The 23,357-nt window shown below is 37.6% G+C and overlaps 1 protein-coding gene across 41 annotated transcripts in view; it reads right to left on the reverse strand.

The window, feature by feature from the left end:
• Positions 1–23,357, reverse strand: part of CADPS (calcium dependent secretion activator) — a 503,292-nt gene that overhangs the window by 235,480 nt on the left and 244,455 nt on the right. For all 41 annotated transcript variants that reach the window (XM_021069125.1, XM_021069167.1, XM_021069161.1 and 38 more), the window contains exon 6: positions 22,071–22,192. In XM_021069125.1, the coding sequence (XP_020924784.1) occupies positions 22,071–22,192 (122 nt within the window). The remainder of the gene's footprint in view (positions 1–22,070; positions 22,193–23,357) is intronic.

Raw genomic sequence — 23,357 nt, forward strand, 5'->3', positions numbered from 1 at the left:
AATTATGATTTAAATCCCCATGGGCAAGCTGTTCTGCCTTATTTGTTAGAAAGCAAATAAGACCTACTTTATGGCCTGTTTGTGGAAATGAAAATTTCAGACCAAGGGATTTTAAAAAGATGTCAATGATCTCGATGCCATAGCTATACAAAGGACTAAACACAGGAATGTTCTCAGAATAACCTGAGAATCTTTAAGACAAACCATTATTTGATATTTTTCTTTTATATTATATGAAGATATGGAATTTTAAAATGTATATAAATACATTACTTGTGTTCACCACTTAAGCTATTTTTAAACAATCTATTGAGATGGAGGGCTCTAACCTCTGAGTTTTTGGTAATTTAATTTTGATCACTGGAGGTCAGTCAAGCCTGCATTTGGACCCCTCCCTCCTTCACTTAACTGTCACTCAATCCCTTTAAAACCAGTGGGAAGAAATAGGATTCCCTCTTTCCTTGTAAACCATTATGATTTGAGATCTCAAATATATTCAGCCTCAAACTGTCACATGAAATTCTAATTGAGAAACCCCAGGGTAAGCAATGTGTTCGTAAATCAGTTGTTGCAACCCTGGCCTGGAGGAAGTTTTTGCAGGTAACATTTTTCGTGCTCATAATGTCTCAATATTTAGGTCTGCTCTAGTGTCGGTGAAGTGGAGTATTCCCCCTCCTCCTCAGCTCAGATTCAAGAATGAGGAAGAAACAAATGAGGAAGGTGTTCTGCTGTGTGACTCCCTCCCGGGGCATAACCAGACTGGAAAGACCCCACCCCCAATGCCCGCATGCACAGAGGAATAAAGTGCAGTGCTAATAGCTTCTGCTGCTACAACAGACAATGCTGCCTAAGTGGTTTTCACTTCTTGGGGCCATGACACAGTCAGGGCAGCATGCAGATGAGATGCAACTCCACATGCATATCTGGCCAGAAAGCAATCATTTTCTCCTAGACTCAAAAAATAAGTAAACAAATAAAAGAAGCATTAAAAAACACAAAGACAATCAGAGAGCTGCTAACACAGAGACAGCTTCGCCTTGTCTGTGTTTGACTCAATTTTTGTGTACGTGCAAAATTTAGTAACTAATTACTAGCACCAGGCTTTGTATGGATGGTGACTTATCAGGTGTGGTGACAAGTGAATGACCTGTCCTTCTGCCACTCAGGAAATGGCACCACAACTATCTGGTTGCTCAAACTCAAAATCTAGATGCTATCCTGGATGCCTCTCTGCCCCCATTACTTCTACACAAGCACACATTTAATTTAACTGCTGGCTTTTTAGTAGCATTTTCTAAAACAGGTTTGTTTTTCTCAACTGTCAGCCTAGTCTAAGCCACTGTCACCTCTTGCTTGGACAGCAGCAACAGGCTCCTCACTACTCTCCCAATGTCTGTTCTTTTTCAAAAAGAACATAGATGGAATGATTTTCTTCTGACAGTTTTTAAAATAACAGCATTATTGAGGTCAAATTTACATACCATAAACTTCATCTATTTTAAGTACATAATTCAAGTAAATTTACAACATTGTGCAATCCCAGTTATAATCTAATTTTAGAATACAGTCATTACTGCCAAAAGATCATTTGTGCCTGTTTGCAGCCAGTCATACTCCTACCTGCAAGGCAGCCTTGACATTGAAATCCCAACTCCAATAGCACCTTTTTGGGGAGGGATATCCTGACTGGCTAAACTAAAGGGAATTTTCTCCCTATCCAGTCATTCCCTATTCTATTACCCTTTGGTTTTTTATTTTCATAGTACTCTCAGCTGTCTTAAATTATCCTACTTGTTTGCATATTTATTGTCTGTCTTCTTCCCATAGAATATAGGGAGGGGACCATCTTATTCATTGTTGTACCCTTACTCCTAGAGCAGTATCTGATTCATATGTTAAGACAGCAGTGAAACAATTTTGTTGAATGAATAAGGAAACAGGTATGAATACAAAAAGAATAAATAGAGTAAATCAGGATGCACAGTGGATCCCGAGATGTACCAAACCATAATCTTTCTTTTGGTTGAGTTGATAATATTTTTGGATCTACATTTTCTGATTTTTTTTTTAAATAAGTACTCCTATGAAGAAATTTTAGTCATTTGTCCCTTGACTAGATTTAACCTTATGTGGAGAAAGCATGTACTTCCAATCAGCTGCACTTTGGGTCTAGAGAATCAGTGTGAATACTCCTGGTTTGGAGTTTTATGTGATTTATCTCCACTTTTTAACAAGGTGTTTGATGTCAATTTCAAGAGCCATGGTTTCAGTCACCCTGGCAACCTAAGTTTAGAATTAAGCCCTATTAACTGCCTCTCTATTTAGAGTGTCCTCAAGGTTATGTAGGTTTCTCATCTTAAGTGCCTGAATATTTTCCATTTCAAATATGGGTCAAATCTTTTTCTCAGCTTACTTTTTAAAAAGAATAATAAAAGCCAAAAGGAAGAAAGAATCCTTTCCTTGGATTTATATATATGTGTGTATGTGTGTATTTTCTCTCAATTTATATATTATTTTGCTTATATAAATTGAAATATTTATATTATTTTGAAATTATATATATTATATTACATATATATATTTTTTGGCCAGCATTCCCGGATTGGATGAATTACAACATTGCTAAAATGGCCATACTACCCAAAATAATCTATGGATTTAATGTGATCCCTATCAAATTACCCATGACATTCTTCATAGAGTAGAATAAATAGCCTGAAAATTTATATGGAACCATAAAAGATTCAGAATTGCCAAAGTAATCTTGAAAAATGAAGCAGGAAGCATAACTTCCCAGACTTCAGACAATACTGCAAAGCTGCAATACTCAAAACAGTGTGGTACTAGTACAAAAACAGACATACAGATCAATGGAACAGAATAGAGAGCCCAGAAATAAACTGAGACTCCTACTGTCAATTAATCTTCAACAAAGGAGGCAAGAATATAAAATGGGAAAAAGACTCCTCAGTGTAGTGCTGAGAAAATTGGACAGCTGCAATATACATCAATGAAACTAGAACACACTCTCACACCATGCACAAAAATAAACTCAAAATGGCTTAAAGACTTAAACATAAGGCATGACACCATAAAACTCCTAGAAGAAAACATGCAAAACATTCTATGACATAAATTATACAATTTTTTTTAGGTCAGTCTCCTAAGCAACAGAAATAAAAACAAAAATAAACAAATGGGACCTAATCAAACTTACAAGCTTTTGCACAGCAAAGGAAACCATAAACAAAACGAAAAGACAACATTCAGAATGGAAGAAAATATTTGTGAGTGATGCAACCAACCAGGGCTTAATCTCCAAAATATACAAACAACTCATCTAACTCAACAACAACAAAACAACACAATTGAAAAATGGGCAGAGGACCAGAATAGAAATTTCTCTAAAAAACAAAACAAAACAAAACAAAAAATACAAATGGCCAGAAGGCACATGAAAAGTGCTCAACAAACATTGTTAGTTATTAGAGAAATGCAAATCAAAACTACAATGAAGTACCGCCTCACACCAATCAGAATGTCCATCGCTAATAACTCTACAAATAACAAATGCTGGGAAAGGTATGGAGAAAAGGGAACCCTCCTACACTGTTCATGGGAATGTAAATTGATATGACCATTATGGGAAAACAACATGGAGGTTCCTCAGAAAATGAAAAATAGAACTACCATGTGATCCAGCAATACCACTCCTGGATATGTATCCAGAAAAAACTATAATTCAAGAAGATACATGCACCCCAATGTTCACTGCAGCAGTATTCACAACAGCCAAGACATGCAAGAAACCTAAATGACTATTGACAGAAGAATGGATTAAGAAGATGTGGTATATATATATATATATATATATATATATATATATATATATACAATTGAGCATTATTCAACCCTAAAAGATGTGATAATGCCATTCACAGCAACATGGATACAACTAGAGATGATACCAAGTGAAGTAAGCCAGAAAGAGAAAGACAAATACCACATGATATCACTTATATGTGGACTCTAAAATATGGCAAAAATGAACCTATCTACAAAATAGAAGTAGACTCACAGACATAGAGAACAGACTTGTGTTTGTCAAGGGGAAGGTGGGAGGGAGTGGGATGGAATGGGGGTTTGTCGTTAGTAGATGCAAACTATTGCATTTAGATTGGATAAGCCACAAAGTCCTACTATACAGCGCAGGGAACTATATCTGATTTCTTGGGATATGTAGGTATAACTGAGTCACTTTGCTGTACAGCAGAAATTGGAACAACATTGTAAATCAACTATATTTTAATACAAGATTTTTTAAAATGAAGAGAAATTAGGGGCTCTTAGAGCTTAAGTCACACAGTAAAAAGTAATACTAAAAAAAAAAATAAATTGAAGCCAGCATTATTAAGCTTTGTTCTACTACTCGTTTGGAAAACTTATTTTCACTTGAATTTAACACATACAATGTTGATATGATGTCCTGATCCCTAGTGGGTTAAAAAAAATGGGAAGGAACTAATCAAAAAGCTCTTTTTAAAAAAGAATTTATGTTGTTACTAGTTATTGTAGAAGACTTGGAAAATTCCAGTGCTGAGCTGTGTTCATTTCCTGTGCATTGTCTCTCCCATATAACATAATCTGTGACTTTGTTTCCCTGATGCTTCCATCACTCAAGATCCTAAAAAATATAACTAAGAAATTAATTGTTCTCACCTCAATGTATAAATACCACAACATAATCTGCTTGCTTAGTTAAACGAAGTACCACTCTGCTGTTTATATAATAATTCTAATTGTGAGCCTTTTTATGTATCCAGACAAATGGAGCAAATTGAGATTGCTCAGTGAGGCCAGAGAATGACCTTTATCTGAGCACAATGGCTTGTTTGTTGTTTGTGTACAAACAGCTGAACCGCATCTTAATAGCACACTCACATTTAAAAGCTGTCATGAATTTTCAGAGGCTGCCAGAGACAAAGATGGCATTCTGATGGTGGAAGCTGAGGGCTCCCAACAAATAAACTCAGCGAGTGACTGTCAGCCACACACTCTCGTCACCACTGTATATACAGGATGATGGAGGTTTAAACTGTGCATTCTCTGGAATAGGGTGACCAACTATCCCAAGTTGTCCCAGGACACAGGTCTTTCAGTGCTAAGACTGGTAAGTCCTGGGCAAAATGAGAGTTGGTCACCCTACTCATCAATACATAGGAACTAACTAGCTATGAACCATTTTTCTAGGAATTTCTCCAAAAGAAGCAATCATAGATGAGTATAAAGATTTCCATACTATGTTATCTATCATGTGCCTACATGTGTGTGTAGAAGGGTATGTACACACAGTCATAGATACAGAAGAGCAAACTGGAAAAAGACACCAAAACTTTTATATTCATCATTGATGGGTATTGAGACATGAGTAACATTTAATTTTTCTTTATACTTTCCTTCAATTTTTGGCAACAGATATATGAATTTTTTATATGAAACATCAAATATAATTTTTACAACTAAGCCAATAAGACCAAGCACAGTGCTTTGCACAATATAGATACTAAGAAAATATTATTTGAAGTATATGTCCAAAGTAGGTATTTCCTGCCCAGACTTTTCAGCAGCTACATATGGGAGGATAGTCCTAGGTCTAAGATTCCACTGTGAGGCTGGAGTCAAGCCTGATTTACTTAAACATAATTAAACATGATCTTCATGTAAGACCAGTACCCAACATCCACATTATTTGTAGAGAGCTACTCACTCCCTTGCTCAGTGACACTGGAGCCATTGTAGGTTACATCTTGAAATCCTTTCACAGTAAGACCTCCCTTCCAGCAGCAAGTACTGCTACAAGCACAGTGCAATCTGATGTTTAAACTAAGTAGGACATGTAACCTTGAGGGGAAGTGAATGCGTTAAATTTCTTTTTTGGTTTGGTGTCAATGTCACTCTCACATCAGCATGTAACATTCTGTAAAAGACGTGTCTTTGCTAACGTGGTACAGCTGTAGAGTAATCCTTGCAGAGAATAAAAGACCCAGCTAGGGAACCGACTGTCCCAGTTCCCAGCTGTACATCCATTACACTCACGAGGTTGTAAGAGATGCAATTCACTCAAGGTCATTCACCAAGGCACCAGAACCACAACTTAGAAATTGGCAAATGATGTGTGAAAATCAAAGTTTGGGGGGTAATAAACAATGAGAAACACGAGAGACCCAAGCGATGGCACAGGCTAGAATGCAGCCTCCAGAGGGCATAGTGCTCCCCTTGGAAAAGAGTAGAAAATGGAGATGAGGAGGAGTGTCTTGGTTTGAGGCCCCAGTGTTTCTCTCTCTTTTTTTTCCTTAAAAACTGAAGTATAGCTGATTTACAATATTGTGTTAGCTTCAGGTATATGGCATGGTGATTCAGGTTTTTTTTTTTTTGCAGATTATATTCCATTTTAGGTTATTACAAGATATTTGGTATAATTCTCTGTGCTAAACAGTAAAATCCTTGTTGCTTATCTCTTTTATGCATAGTAGTTCGTATTTGTTAATTCCATACTTCTAATTTCTTCCTCTCCTTTTTGGTAACCATAGTTCGTTTTCCATGTCTGTGAATCTGCTTTTGTTTTGTATATAGCTTCATTTGTATTTTCAGATTCCGCATATAAGTGATATCATTTGGTATTTGTCTTAGACTTATTTCATTAAACATAATATTCTTTCAGTCTATCCAGTTTGTTGCAAATGGCATTATTTCTTTCCTTTTTATGGCTGAGTAATATTCCATTACACACAGACCATATCTTCTTGAACCTGTTCCTTCACTCCTGTTCCTCTGCTGCCACCAGCCACCATTATCTCCCACATGACTGCAGCAGCCTCACAACTGACTTCCCTACTTCCAGGATGACCCACGAAATCATCATGCAGTAGCCAGAAGGATATTTTAAATACATAAATACCATCAGGTTACTTTCAGGCTTAAAATCCAAACTTCTTACCTTGGCCTCCAGACGCTATGGATCTGCCTTCAACCAAACTTGCTGATCCACTTCCATCCTCCTTTAACCCTGGCTTTGCTCCAGCCCCTCAAACATGCCAGGTTCCTTCTAAGGGTCCCTGAATCCTCCATTCCCTTGCCCAGCATGCTCTTTGTCTGGCTCCTTCTTGTTCAAATGCCACCTCTTCAGGACATTTTCGGACCAACCTAATAACAACAGCTGTTTCTTCCCAACTTGGTTAATCTCCATCAAATCACTCTGCATCTTTCCATCACAGAAAAGCTGAAGGTGACCTGAATCCACATTTGGCTGAATGCTAAATGGACTGAGGGTGACAAATATCCGGCCAAAGCTGATTACTGAAATCACAAAATAAGCTCCTGAGAATGCGCAGATCAAATGAAATTATTAACAATTTAGTTTTTATTATAATTTTACTATTAAAATTTTAATAGTCACAATTTAAACTTCTGTTATTGTGGCATGGGAACAATAATTTCTTAGCACTACACTTCCTCTTGGTGCCACTATATGGCACATTTAAAGGTAGATGCCAAAGAGATGTTTACATTGCCTTGAGCTTGGTGAAGAAGTGGAATAACTGGGACCAGCTGTGGGGAAATGTTAACGGTGATAGCAAATTATCAAGCTTTCCTTCCTTCCAGATAGCAGATTATCTTATTTTGTACAACATGAAGAAGGCTGGTATAGCCAATGGCCTACAAAGATTAGAATCATGATAGAGCCTAATCTTTATTTTTCTGCTTTCTATGATTATTTAAATTTTACAAAGATCTCTTGGCTCAAATGGAGCATGATATTCATCTTAAAGATATCAGGTTATATTCTTCAAACATTCATCTATTTATTTAACTGTTTGAAAATATTCATTGCTTTTCCATATAAAATAAGCAGATTTTAATGGCCAATTTTTCCTTATGTTGACATTTTGACAATGAATATGTGTGTGTGTATATGTGTATACACTGACTGATAGAATTTCAACATATAAGGCACATATAAAAGATTCTGACTCTAACAGCATTTGGAATGCTCTCTAATACTTGGAAATGAATATTCACATATTAACAATAAAGCAGAATGATATACCTTGTTGTATTACAGATATTATCACACTGGCTATGATGATTATCTATATGATTACATGATCACTGACCATGCACAAGTGCAGAGATGCCAGAAAGGACTTTGAAATATCGTTTGACTATTAGGCCTTCCAAAGGCAAGGCTGAAGCAAAGCTACATATATTTTGACTAAATAGTAAGGCCAAAGCCAAACTTGGATGCATCTCTACCTATGATTTACAATGACCTTGTCTGTTGTCTGTCCCATTAAATTATGGGTGCCATAAGGGCAGGATTTTTGCTTCCTTGGTTCACTGCTATATGCCCAGCACCTTGCACAGTGTTTAGCATAGAGAAAGCACTCACATAAAAGAGAGAAAGGAAGGAAGGGCTAAATCAATGAACAAAGCAATATGGTGAATGTATCTTGGGCTCCTCTCCGTGTGATCTGATTCTTTCCGATTGACAAATATTTGTGGGACCATCAAGCAGCAGGCCTATGGGATGAATTCTGATCACAAACAACCAAAAGAGCACAATGAGTTCTTCCAGAGGCTGCAATTTTCAGAGACCAGGCTGGTTTTGAGATTTGTTTTGTTTGTGGTCTCTCTAAAAGAGGAAAGTGAAAAAGAGATAAGCATTTTCCCAGGTCTTAAATCTTGATTCATTTGGCTCAATGGAAGATCATCGAGTTCTGTTGTTGGAGCAGACAGTCTGCGATTTGACACAGCAGGGAGAAATACAGGTGACAATGCATGGCAGGGCAAAACTGGGGCTTCAGATCTTGAGGCTCCTGCCTCTAATTCCTTTTTCTTAATGGTCCTCAAATATTGGTGATGTAACTCTATTGTACTACTTGATATGTGACGTAATGGCAGACAAGATGTCTCTTTATTCTTATCACTCTAGAAAATTTATGAAAGAACAAATTCAGAAGCACAGAACTCTGCCTTAACTAGAATGCCTGGCAGCCTATTTGCTAAATGTCAATGTACGCCCTCAATTTATGGAGATTTAGTTTAATTTGTGATATACCTACTGATCCCTTGGTGTCAGTGTGTGTGTTTATGTGTGTGTGTGTGTGTGTTTTGTTTATTACTTGAAAAGTGACAGGGGTTTGGTGCCAAGAAAAACTCACATAATGGGTTTGCTTATTTTTCAGATTTTTTTTTCTGTTCATTTGACTATCAAGCACTTATTCAGGTGGAGAAAATTCCATCACAATTATCATCATGGCTATCAGTATTCTAAAGAGGTTTTCAGGACTACCATATGGACCCACTTTTTAGCTTTGCCCAAAGCCCTTCATCATTTGCCATTAAGGCTTGGATCTGAGTCAATCAAGATTCATTGACCATCTACTGCATGTAAGGCATTATACAACAATTAGCTGGATATATATATTTTTCTAGGTATGAGTAAGGCATCTATATATTGTTGGGGCTCACAGCAGGCTGCCCCAAGATGTGCCACAATGGCATATTGATCATTTTGACTTAAAGTTACTTGGAAAACAGCTAGTAGAAGAAAATGATATTAAAAAAACACTCTGACCTCCCTCTTTCCCCCTGACAGTGGGAAATAAATCTCCTATGTAAAAATATCCTCCCTACAGTAGGAGGATAGAAAGCATTCATATTACCAGAGCCTGGGATTCAAGGTTAAGAAAATGATGCAAACAAACTCTGTTATTCCTTCATTAGTTTCCTACCCAAAGCACAAAGCTTCTTATTAAATCTTTAGAAATAATTATTTCTTTGTCTAAAAATTATATGAGGGGGAGGGATAAATTAGGAGTGTGGGATTAATACATATGCACTACTCTCTATAAAACAGATAATGAATAGGGACCTACTGTATAGCACAGGAAACTAAATATTTTGTATAAGGGAAAAGAATCTGAAAAAACGCATACGTATGTATGTATAACTGACTCAACTTTCTATACTCCTGAAATTAATACAATTTTGTAAATGAACTCTAATTCAATAAAAAAGGGAAAAATAAAAAAACCCAAATAAATAAAAGTAAAGTAAAAATGATATATAAGTAGGGATCCCATTTGAATGAGACCTCCTGGGTGTACAGATGTAATTTTTTTTCTGTTAATCTGTTTTGTGTCGATTAAATTATTAGACCAGCCAAAGAACTCAAGGGGGAAATTTCCCCCTCCCCAATAATACGAATGAACACATTCCCAGGGAAGCTACAATGGGCAATTAGTTGAGAAAGGATCTTAAGCTTCTTTGGTTCACATCACTCACCTTTGATGGCCTGTGCTACCTGTTTTCTTTTCCATCCTGGTTCTGATGATGGCAACAAAAATTTTAAAGATAAGAACAATAGCTCTTACATTTGTGCCAAGTGTTTTGCATATATTGTTAAACTGAATTCTCACCAACAAGACTATGATGTAAGTGTTGTTAGTTTCATTTTATAGATGAAAGAAACTGAGATTCAGAAGGATTTAGTAACTTACCCACTATACCAATGTCAATGACACAATTGTCTCAGCCAAAGCTTTTGCTTTCATGCCTCTGCTGGGCCTTATTTTCCATATCATCACTAAAATGTTTCCAACTAGATTCCATGTACTGAAGTCTTTCTAAAATAGCAGTTCCACCCTAAACCCTCTGAACCAGAAGCTATGGGGCGGGGTGAGAGCTTTAAGTCCTTACCAATGAGCCCAGGGAACTTTGAAGGATTCTAGAGTTCAAGCATCAAAGCCCCAAGGTTTCTGAACACCCTGATGACTGGTATCATGCCAGGAAAAGCATCTGTCTTCCTCAGAGGCCCCATACTCACGGGCATCTCTGAAGTGAGGTGATGTGTATGTCACAGCACAGGGGGTTTTGCTGTTAAACAGATAGGATGCTTACGAGCAAGTAGAAAGTATTATCTCAGCAACACTTTGCTTCTCTTGAACAAAGGCTTGGATCCAGAAAGAAGCTAGAGTGGGCTTGTGGAGACCTACACTGTAGGGGCAAGATGCTTTGGTGTGCTGTGGCTCTGGATGAGGACCCAAGGAGGACACCGCCCTTATCCATTCCTCTCCCCTCCAGGAACCAGCTCTTGTATTAGTGAGCAGCCCAGCCTTAGGGTGTGTTCTCTCACTCTGGAAAGCATTTTGGCAATAGTGCCCTTTTTCCCTTGCTGGACATAGCTATTTGCTTTCCGTGTGCTTAGAATCATACAGCTTGGGTTTGGGATTGGTAAGCTTTTTGGTTAGGGTGGCTTCCTAACTCTTCAAAGCTTCTTTTCTTTATAATAATATATAAGAGGGGAAGTGCACATCTATTTCTTAACACTACTATGTGGGATTCAGTGATATTACAGTGGGCTTTCAGCTACTAGCAGTATTTCTTAAGAGGCTATGATATGACATTCACTGGACTCAGCTATTAGCTTAGATCATTTTCAACACCAACTCCATGGGCCAGGATGTATTAATGTTTCAGTTTCAAATGGAAAGAAACTAAAGCTCACCTATGAGAATCCACTTGCCCAAGGAAGGTAGTAGGGGTGGGATTTATACCCAATTCTGATTCTACCATTTGGTACCAAGAAGTTTAGTGCCTGGAGCCTGGTATATTTTAATAAATGGTAGGAGCAACTGTTATTGACAATGATCTCCATGAGGAAGGATGATGATCATGAGCTTTAGTGTCTCTCATGGAATTTTGTGAGCATCTCCCGGGCAGGGGCTGCCTCTGGCTCATCTGTAGACTCAGGCATGTAGCAAGGCAGCAATGAGGCTGCATTTGGGGAGAATCATGCCTGCTGAGCTGAGTGTCTGCATCAAGGCGGAACACCTGTGCGACAGCACATTCATCATCATTTAAACATGGGCAGTGATTCAACCCACAAAATAACTGTTTGTGGAAAGGAAATGAATCCTGTTCGATAGTTTTGCTGAATAGTCAATGCTAATTAAAATACTTTCTTCCAGAGGAGCGATTTCTTTCAGAAAGGTAGGGTAGCAGAATGAGTTATAAATACAGACTTTGGGTTTGGCTTCTAGCTGAGTTATTTACGGTCTGTGAAAGTCCGACCAAGTCACTTAACCTCTCCAAATCTCAGGAGTTCCATCAGTACAGTGGAAATAACAATAATACCCATATTATAGTTTAGTATGGTATCAAATAAGATATTGATTATGAAATATTTAGTATAGTACATGGTCCATAGAAAGTGTTAAGTCAATGTAAGTGATTACTATTTTAGACCGAGGTCATTTTTTTTCCATCTCTCCCTTCTCCCTCTGAACAAGAGTGAAGCCATGATAACCGCCAACAAAATTATTATGTGACAGGCATTGTTTTAAGTCTTTTATGTTAATTCATTTAATTTTCAGAAAATGTAAAAAATGAGGCACAAAGAATTAGGTAACGTGGCCAAGGTCACAGAACTGAGATGTGGACCTAGCACTCTGGATTCCCATTCTGTGCTCGTGCCCAAGACACTATAGTGCTTCTAGGCACTGAAAAAACTAAACGAAACCACTCCTGTTTTCTTATTACTGAGAATTTAGGGTTTCTGGGTTGCATCTCATTATTACACGTAAGTGAAACATTCCTTCCTATATCCTCTCTAATCACTAAATAACAAGTACAGTGGTTGTTTAAGCTTGGGAAGACATGCATTCAATTGGATTTCCACTGAACAGTGATGGGCAATCAGTCCAGATCTCAGCTTACATCAGCATCAGATATAATTTGCAAGTAAGCTCAGGCTAAGTATTCAAAGAGAACAAGAAAGGAAATGAACCTACTGTCACTTGGTTCTTAAGGGGCTATTAAAAATAGATCCTTGCTTCATATCTACCCAAAGCTGCACTACTCATGAAATCTGAACTTTCATGGGGACTCCCATTTGGATAGAGTACTATTAACTGCCAGACTCCAGTCATCACTTGATGATCCAATTATGGAACTCCCACTAACTCTAGGAATGTCACCAACTCGATGTTACTTGTAATTCCTGAAAATTCTATGTTAAGGTCTACCATTACTGCTCTTCTCCGGATCAGCCAGATGAAAAAAAAAAAAAAGAAAGAAAGAAAGAAAAAAAACCCACAGAAAACTATAGCATTACTGAGGGGGGAGGAGTCTGGGATACCATTTCTCAGAACATAGGGAAGCTGGGAAACTTGGTGACCTACATAAGAGAGGATGGCTAATTGAGGATGGAGTCAGATGTAGCACTTGGAGTACCTTTTCCAAAGCTTGTTCTCTTGTGTGCTGTCCTGTCCTTTTCTATCATCTACCTTGATGATTGTTGTTTTACCAGCCAGACTATTTTTATCCTCCAGCTCATGAGCAAACACACACTGGTTTTCAACAAAAGTTGTGGCTTTGAGACCAAGCTTACTCATCTCTGAACATCCCAAAGTATGATTATAATTTTGCTTCCTCCCAACACACATATCTTCAGGGAGTCTAGCAAAATTGAATTTCTGGGTTAGCATTGGCCTTTACCATTTATGATTTAATTAACTCCAAAAGAAGCTAAGCTTTTTTTTTTTTTTTCTCAGAAAGGAAAAATGAGAGAAATAGCACCCAAGTTTCCACTCAGTAGTACATAAACGTCTCCTAGACTGTGACCTTGAGCTGGACTCTGGAGAAGGATGACAAACAAGCTGATTCTCAGGAGGCCTCACTCCTTTTTCCATGTGTTGGCTTTGCAGTTTTCAAAAGCTATAGTGGCTCCTGAAGAAATGATCATCCTGTGCCCAGGCACTAAGTTGTTTCCAGCCAGCTTTTCTCTGGGCTCTGCAATTCCAAGAGTCTGCCTGTATTACCCTTCACTTTAACACTAATATCTGACAAACAGTATGTGCTCTGTATTTGTTGACAATACACCTGTCATTTCAAGGTTACTCTGGTCCTTAAAGATGTTTCAAGGGCTCGAGATGGAAATCCAATCAGAGCCTCCCCAGTTTAAAATCTTCCATTGGTTTCTCCATAGTCTTGGAATGAAGTCAAATCCTTCATGAGGCCTAGAAGGCCCTGAGTTGTCTGGTCCTGCTTTGTGCTCTTTGGACTCTATTTCCTATAGCACATTCCCCTTCACTGACTCATCTCTAGTCCTATTGCTTTCTTTTTGGTCTGAGAACATATCAAGCCCCTTCCTACCGCAAAGCCTTTTCACTTGCTATTCCCTATGTCAGGAATGCTTTTCCTAGCTCTTCTAATGGCTGAATCCTTCTCATCCTTCAAGTATCATCTCATATACTACCTACTCTGAGTGGGCTTCCTGAGCCAGTTCAGTACCCTATGTCTTTGTTGCTTTTTATTGTAGCACTGTGTTCATTTTTTTTAATATAATGATTTTTATTTTTTTCCATTATAGCTGGTTTACAGTGTTCTGTATTTCGTACAGAAACACATCACATCCTGTTACCGTCTTTTATATTTATGTGTTCATTTGTTTACTGTCAATATCCTATACTACAATGTATGCTACATGAGGCCAAGGCTTGACCCGTTATTCATGGGTGTAGCCCCAGTACTAGCTGGGAACAAGTAGGGCACCCTGTGTACAACCATTGAGGGAATGTAAGAGCCCACCCTTTAAATCATTCCCTTATACCTAAATTTCAAAGCGGCCATTCAGGAAATGCAATCTGTTTCCATTTAAACCATTCCAAGGTTCAGTACACAGAAAACATTTTTAGCTAAATTGAGGAAGGAAGTACCATTAAGAAGATGATACATGAGGCAAGAAATTGGAGGGTGCAACTTCCTTTTCTGACTTTGTAAATGACTTAATGTGGAGGCGACTTAATGGAACTGTATTTCTATGAATAATTGGGGTATAATAAGCCCAGCCCACTCTGAATCATACTCTTAGGACAAATAATATATTTCATAGAAGAAAATGTTGTAGAAAGTCAGCGTGTTTTGTTATTACTATTATTATTTTTTAAATAGGGTCTTATCAGATAAGATGCCATTAGAAAATGGTAGGGCTATACCAAGATTCACCAGTGAGGCTATTTTATTTTCTTATTTCCTTGGAAGATGGCAGGAGACGGTTTGATTGTATTTTCAAATCCCTGATAATAATGAAATCCATACATCATGAAGCCCATGGTTTGTCAGGGAATAAGAAAGTTGTTAAATAATGGAATACCAAGTGGCATTCTTGGTTTCAATTCAGTATGTAATTGCAGATGAGTTAGCACAATATTGGGCTGCTGACGCAAACTGCCTTTCTTTTCAGCAAAATTACCTAAATTTCTCTCATATTTAATCTTCAGGACATGCCTTCATTGGAGAGTAACATACTCTGTACAAATCCACAAAGACAGTCATCTGGGGAGTATATCTTGTACTCACGGAATATATCAGATTTCTTTACATCATTGCTCCCAAATTAATTTGCATATCATCTTTCCAATCTTCACCATTTTTACATACCAACCCAAGACACTTTCATGATTATCTTTTATCATGTCTCAATACCACCTGTGCTATTATTTATTTAATACAGGTTATTTAAATTAATTCACTTTCTAAATGCTAATATAGTTCTTTAAAAAGGAAAACTTATGTCACTGCTGCAAAAAACAAAGCAGCCCCACAAGCCATGAAGGGAATGTTACACATTACATTACAATCTGTTCTTATATTCTTATGTGTTTATTTGTTTGTGTCCTTCACTGCATGGTTTGTGAGGCCAAGGCTTGACCTCTGCTATTCATGGCTGTATCCTCAGCATTCATTGGACTTAAGGAGCGCATTCCATGTATACTTGTTAAGAGAATGGAAATGCCTACCTTTCATATAATTCTCTGACATCTAAATTTCAGAGGAGCCATTCAGAAAAAAAATGCTCTTTCCTTTAAATCCATTCCAAGGCCAAGTACATAGAAAACATTTTTGGGTAAACAAGATCTAAATAATGTGATTAAATTCCAATTAGAAGCTCTTGCCTGCAGCAGGTAGGCTTTTGGAGGTGTTAACGATTCACCAGAACCAACCAAAACATTGTCCTGGACTGGATCAGAAGAACTTTTTAGTTCTTTCAACACATGGAAAAGGAGTAACTTCCTTCTCACATGAATTAATGTTGCTCAATGCTATGTCTTGCTAACACCTAACATAATCTCTGTTATCAACAGAGTAAGAGTGCCATCCTTCGAAAAACACTGCTTTATGGCAAGAAAATTCCTCTGCCCTATCTCACAGGAGATGGACAAATACACCTGTGGTCTTGAAGCCACCAAGTATTTCCCTTATCCACTCCTATGCTTTCCTGAGATTGCTCATCGAAAAGTGGGATTTCAAGTACTTCTGCCCTGCCTCAGCACCCTCACTGGTTTCCCATCAGAAGTAGTATACACATGAGATTCTGCTGTTTAGCACTGGGAACTATATCTAGTCAATAGAACATGATATAGGATAATGTCAGAAAAAGAATATGTATGACTGGGTCACTTTGCTATACAGTAGAATTGACAGAACACTGTCATTCAAGTATAATGGAAAAAATAAAAATCATATTTAAAAAAAAAAAGAAATGGCATATTGCATCTATTAACCCCAAATTCCTAATCCATCCTACTCTCTCCCCCTTCCGCTTGGCAACCACAAGTCTATTCTCCATCTCCATGATTTTCTTTTCTGTGGAAAGGTCCATTTGTGCCATGTAGTAGATTCTATATGTAAGTGATATCATATGGTATTTGTCTTTCTCTTTCTGAGTTATTTCACTTAGTATGAATCTCTAGTTCCATCCATGTTGCTGCAAATGGCATTATTTTGTTCCTTTCTATGGAAAAAATAAAAATCATTATAAATGAAAATACAAAACAAATCCTAACACCCTTCAAAAAAAGAGAAGGAAATGGTATATTATAAATGGAGGCAATATTTTTAAGGTAAATATATCTATTGAAAAATTTTGGTCATATATTCTGGCTCCCTACACTAAAAACCCATGAGAGGAGGACAAAAGAATTGAGAGGATATATAGTCAGCTTGAAAATAACCCATGTGTAGAAAATAGGTTGATAAAAGGTAGGATGAGAGGGGGCTACAAACACACAAACACATGCACATGTACCCTTTTTACAACCACAAAGTATATTTAAGTCATGAACACAGCATTCTTATATTATGCACCTAGTTCAAAATAACCATCTTGGGGCAGAGCCATGGTTGTAAGTAAAGAGGTAGCCTTGAGAAAGGAGGTGAGAGAGAGCTTGGACCCTCCATCAGTAGGTTTGGACCATAGAGAACAGCATTTCCAATGGATGCTAATAGGTGTTAACTTAAAAATGTTTGGGAAACTCATGGATAAACAGAGCTAAAAAGGTTCACTTTCTATGGTAAATCTTCAGAGTTTTTAAAATGCCAATGTACACCGTGAATAACTCACAAGAAATGTAATGTCTTTTATTTTCCAACCTCACTTGACCATGGTACCAGTCTCCCTATCCTTGTTTTTCTTGGAGTATTTTACACATTAGAGTTCTAAAAAACACTCTTGGACAAACCAGGTTATGTAATGCACTCCTGCATTTGTGACTGTACCTGGAACAAAAAGGAAAAAGCCAAATTCCTTGTAGACACATGACAGGATAAGATATTAGAGTTCTAGTTTTGGGGTAAAATACTTAGTGATAGCAACAATAGAATTTATAAGTAGTAAATAAAACAGGCTTGAACGGAAACTTGGTTTTTGAAATGTATCAATAAGGTATGGCATCAGCTGGCAATGGGAACAGTCAAGGACACGAATCAGAAGATGAAGAGGGCAGGAAAAGGGCTAAAACTTGTCAGATGATGAAGTGGAGTTGTTAGAACAGATGACAGATGACCCTCCAAAGGGTATGTATGGGGATAATCAAAATCAAGTAGCAGAGATGACAGAGACTAATAATGGGAGAAACTGTAAGCAAAAGCAGGGAGGAAAAGGAGAAGAAACAGAAGCTTCAAAGAAAAGAAATGATGGAGCAGATTCTGAGTAAGTTCAAACATGAGAGGGAGGGAGAAAATGTACCTGCACAGGGGCTCATTCATTCTATCAGACAAAACTGGGGGCAGAAGAGAAGTACAAGCAGTGAACTATGACCAAGAGAAAGGTAAAGAAGAGAAGTAGATAAATAATTTTAGCTTTACAAGGTAGATGAGTACAGATTATAAGGAGATTTTATAAGGATAAAGAAAGAGGAAGAGACATGATCTTTGATAGATTTCAAACTCTGGGTATATCTCTTTGAGGTACTCTAGAAATAGCAAATGCAGGACACTCATACCTCTTTCTTTACAAGATGATCACGCACTATTTTCCTATGAATACAGATTTGGCTTCAGAACCCTTCTCAACACAGCAAGGAAACTACTACCGACTGATGTGACTTGACACTAGTTATGAAAGTTACATTCTTACTCTATTAAAAAACAACAACAACAAAAATACAAACAGCTCATGCAGCTCAAAATCAAAAAATTAACAGCCTAATCAAAAAATGAGCAGATGATCTAAATAGACTTTTTCCAATGAAAACAGACAGATGGCCAAAAAAGCACATGAAAAGATGCTTAACATTGCTAATTATTAGAGAAATACAAGTCAAAATTATAATAGGTATCACCTCACATTGGCCAGAATGGCCATCACCAAAAAGTCTACAAACAACAAATGCTGAAAAGGGTGTGAAGGAAAGGGAACCTTCTTACACTGTTGGTAAGAATGTAAAATTGGTACAACCAATATGGAGAATAGTATGGAGATTCCTTAAAAAAACAAAAAATAGAGCCACCATATGATCTAGCAATTCCACTCCTAGGCATATATGTAGAGAAAATTATAACTTGAAAAGATAACATGCAACCTAATGTTCATTGAAGTGCTATTAACAATATCCAAGACATGGAAGCAATCTAAATGTCCACTGACATAGGAATGGATAAAGATGTGGTATACAACAGAACATGAGTCAGCCATAAAAAGGAGTGAAATTATGGCATTTGCTGCTACATGGATGGACCTAGAAATTATCATACTAAGTGAAGTAAATCAAAGACAAATACATGGTGTCACTTATATGTGGAATCTAAAAAAATGATACAAATTAACTTATTTGCAAAACAGAAATAGATCACAGACTTCAAAAATGGATTTATGGTTACTAAAGAGGAAAGGTGGTGGAAAGGGACTAATATTTATATACTACTATATATAAAATACACAATCAACAAAAACCTACTGTATAGCACAGGGCATTCTACTCAGTATTTGGTAATAACTTATATGGGAAAAGAATCTGAAAAAGAGTGGATATATGTTATACGTATAACTGAATCACTTTGCTGTATAGCTGAAAATAACACAACATTGTAAATCAACTATACTTTAATATAAAATAAAAATTAAATTAAAAAGAAAACACAAACAAAATCCTCTGAGGGATTTTGGTAAAGACCCACTCATTAACTGAGGAGGAATAGAAAAATTATACTTCTGGCTTGAGAAGCAAAATACTTCAGTGTGAAATGTTTATTAATATGGACATAATAATGCTCATGTATGGATTAAAGTAAACATAAACATGAAATAAGAGCATTTCAAGTAGTAAGACCAACGCACTCCATATTTATTTGTAATGTGAAACTTTTTTTTTTTCTTTTTAGGGCCACACTCGCGGCATATGGAGGTTCCCAGGCTAGGGGTCTAATTAGAGCTGTAGCTACCAGCCTATGCCAGAGCCATAGCAACACGGGATCCGAGCTGCATCTGCAACCTACACCACAGTTCATGGCAATGCCAGATCCTTAACCCACTGAGTGAGGCCAGGGATTGAACCCGGAATCTAATGGTTCCTAGTCAGATTCGTTTCTACTGCACCACGATGGGAACTCCCGTGAAACTCTCTTAAACATTCACAGATACATGAAAATCAGCTCATCACTCACCCTGGCAACTGGAACCTTTAAGCCTAAAAAACTGATATGAAGTGCCTTTCAGGTTAAAATAGTCCATATCAAACAACAGCTTCTTAGAATAATCAGTGATTTTTCTTTGCTTCTCTAACATATGACACCATATTGGGCTCAACATCTTAAAAGGTTGGAATCAACACCAAACAGGTTTTAATTCCCCCTCTATGACCTATTTTTTAAAAGCACAGATAAATAATGCAACAATATAACAGCACTGATTATGATTGGGCCATGGTGACAGATGGGTGAAAAATTGGGAGTTTATCAATGATGGTAAAAAAGAAAGTGCACTCATTTTCAGCATGAAAGTAAGTTTTAAGAAAGGGAGGAAGGATAGTGTGTGACAAGGTGTGTTGGTTTCCTTTTCCTCTTGCATACACTCATTAATTTCACCCGGATCTGGGCATCTGAAGCTTTTGCCTATTCACACAAAGAAGCACTTGAAGGCATACAATGACCTCAGATTTCCTCTAGTCAGGGAAATATTCAGTGTTTTCTTTGAACTGTTTTGTTTGAACACCCTGGGAAGTTATTCATGTTCTGCCAAACAGCTCATAATGCTTTGAGGGAGGAGAGACAGTGAGTAGCTGTGAGGGGTTATCCTTTTTATGACTTTCCTCTGAATTAACAGCAATAAAAAAAGATGCTCATTAACCTAGGCTGGTTTAATTGAGATAGGAAAGAAAAGGATTTTGAGTGGCAGTGGGTAGGGAGAGAAGAGAGCAGTGATCTCTCCAGAATTCATGAAGACTAAGAGTCTATTGACCCGAATAAATGAATCATCATCACTCCTGGGAACTGCTGCCTTAGAGTCCTAACTGGTCTCCTGCATCGGCACTGGCCCTTTCCACTGCAGCCAGAGTAATCTTTTCAAAACACATGTCTAATCATATATGCCCATCCTTACCTCTCCGTGGTCTCAAGAGGTACTTTAAGGTGTGGCCCCTTCTTGCCTCCTTGGCAGCTTACGGAATACCTTGTTCTCTGGACCCCAGCCTCACTGGCCTTCTTGCAATAGCTTCTTGCCACAAGGACTCTGCTGACCATAGGGCCTTTGCACAAGCTGACTCTGCCTATAATGCTCCTTCTACTCCCAATCCTTTTGCTCAACCTATATAATATGAGCCCAAATGTCTTACAACTGCTCAAGAAGGCCTACTTAGACTGTTTCCAAAAATTGGTTCAGGTCCCTTCTAAAAGCACTCTTTCATTCTTGGCATTTATAACCCTTTGTAATTATATATTTGTGTTATTATTATTTTTTTTATTTCCCCCACACACACACCCCACTCAACTGTAAGCTCTGTAGGGCTACAACAGGGACTATTTTCCTTTCTACTGTGCAGTAGTGCCCTGTATATATACACTGACAAATACGCGTTGACCTAACAAATTCTAACAACAACAAAAAAATTTTTGGCCACTCTATGGCACATGGATTTCCTGGGCCAGGGATCAGATCTGAGCTGCAGTTGCAACCTAAAGCACAATTGCGGCAATGCCAGATCCTTAACCCACTGTGCTGGGCTGGGGATTGAACCTTCATCCCAGTGATCTCAAGATGCTGTGGGTCCTGTTGCACCACAGTGGGAACTCCTTGACCGAACACATTAGTTGACTATGCCTAATGTGACATATTTGCTGATGCATTCATAACTGTGACACATAATGGAAAGAATTGCCTATACTGCAAACCAAATATTATTTAGTGAATATACTAAGACAAATTTCTATGAAATTCTCTTGCACATCTTACTTAAGGCTGCAGGCTATGACTAAACGCTCTAAGGTAAATACATAAAGCCTCCAGAAAGAAGACTATGTCTTAAATTTCATTCTGTTCTCTGCTCTGAAGGAACTGGAATCCTTATTATAGCTGCCAAATAAAAAGTAATTGTCATTTTGTTTGGAAAATAAACATGAGTACATCTTGCATGAACTTCTGGAGAAACCAAACCTTTTAGCTTGGAGTTAGCCAAAACGGTGGCAATGAGAAGAACTTTCTAGAAGATGAACCAAGGAGAAACATAACTTACGTTGGTTTGGAAGCCTCGGCCTGGTCAGTCTGCAGTTTCTCTCCTCCTTCCACTTCCATTGTACAATATACAATGCGATTTGGAGCTAAGGATTTGAGGCCCTGGACTTCCATGATCACCACCTGGAAAAAGAATCCCAAACAGCAGAGCTTATTGCCAAAGCTCATTGACAGCACCATCCAGAGGAAAATATACATGAGTAATTACAAAAAATCCAGTAGGTATCTGATGGCTTCTATCAGGTTTCTACCAGCTATTCTGGGACAAGTCTGGGAGGGAGATACAACTCTTCACAGTGTAACTTATTTCCTCTCAGATGGAAAGACAAGGTTTACTAATTCTGATGCTCACAGGGGCCAGACAGGATATGTGAAAAGAGCTACACTTTTCTGTGTTAAACACCTAAGATTATTTTTCATTTCACGAAAAAATAGGATCTCTCCTATTTAAATAAAAAATATATAGTCTAGCTTTTAATTTAGAACTTGGAAGAGACATAGGCCAAGGGATTAACTTTTCTATTTACAATAAAATAAGTGATAACACAAGTGCTAAGATAAAGCACAAGTACCATTCAGCATTAGAGTCAGAGATGCAAGAGGGTGTAGTGGGGACTATGGCAAACTGAGAGCCCTATTTAAAGGGAGCAGTTGCTACACAGTTGCAGCCTATTGTTGCTTTGTTTTACCCCAGTCCAGAGTTGTCAAATACTCTACTTTTCCTACCAGAAAATGGAAATCTGAATCAGAATCAAAGTCAGAAATACAACTTTAAAATTTTGACTGTACTTCTAAAAGGAAGAAATGAAACATGCAAACTCTGTGCAGGCCAACATTATTAAGATGTTTTTGTAAAATGCCTGCAGTTGCACACTATCTTTTTAGACTGAGGGAAAAGGCTGGTGTTTTGGTGGACCTAGTTGTATCATATATAACTCCTGGCGTTCCCACCACTAACCTTAAACTCTATTCAATCACCTGCTATTTTCACAGGTAACTTTATGCCCTCTCACTCATCAGAGAGAACAGAAGGGAAAGGAGGGAAGATGAGAGGAAGAGAGGACAGAGATACTGACTTGAAAATCTGAAACAAATGACTGGCAACAGAGATCTATAAAGTGCAAGATATATTTTAAAAAAATCACTGAATTGTACCCCAAAAGAGTGAATGCATTACACAAGGAGGATATGGATATGTAAAAATATATACTTTTTTTGTTTTTAAAATTGGCTTGATACAAGGAAGCACAATAGGCTGGCAATGAATAGCCAGACATCTCAAACTTGG

The sequence above is a fragment of the Sus scrofa genome, chromosome 13 (genome assembly GCF_000003025.6).
Source record: "Sus scrofa isolate TJ Tabasco breed Duroc chromosome 13, Sscrofa11.1, whole genome shotgun sequence".
NCBI classification, from domain to species: domain Eukaryota; kingdom Metazoa; phylum Chordata; class Mammalia; order Artiodactyla; family Suidae; genus Sus; species Sus scrofa.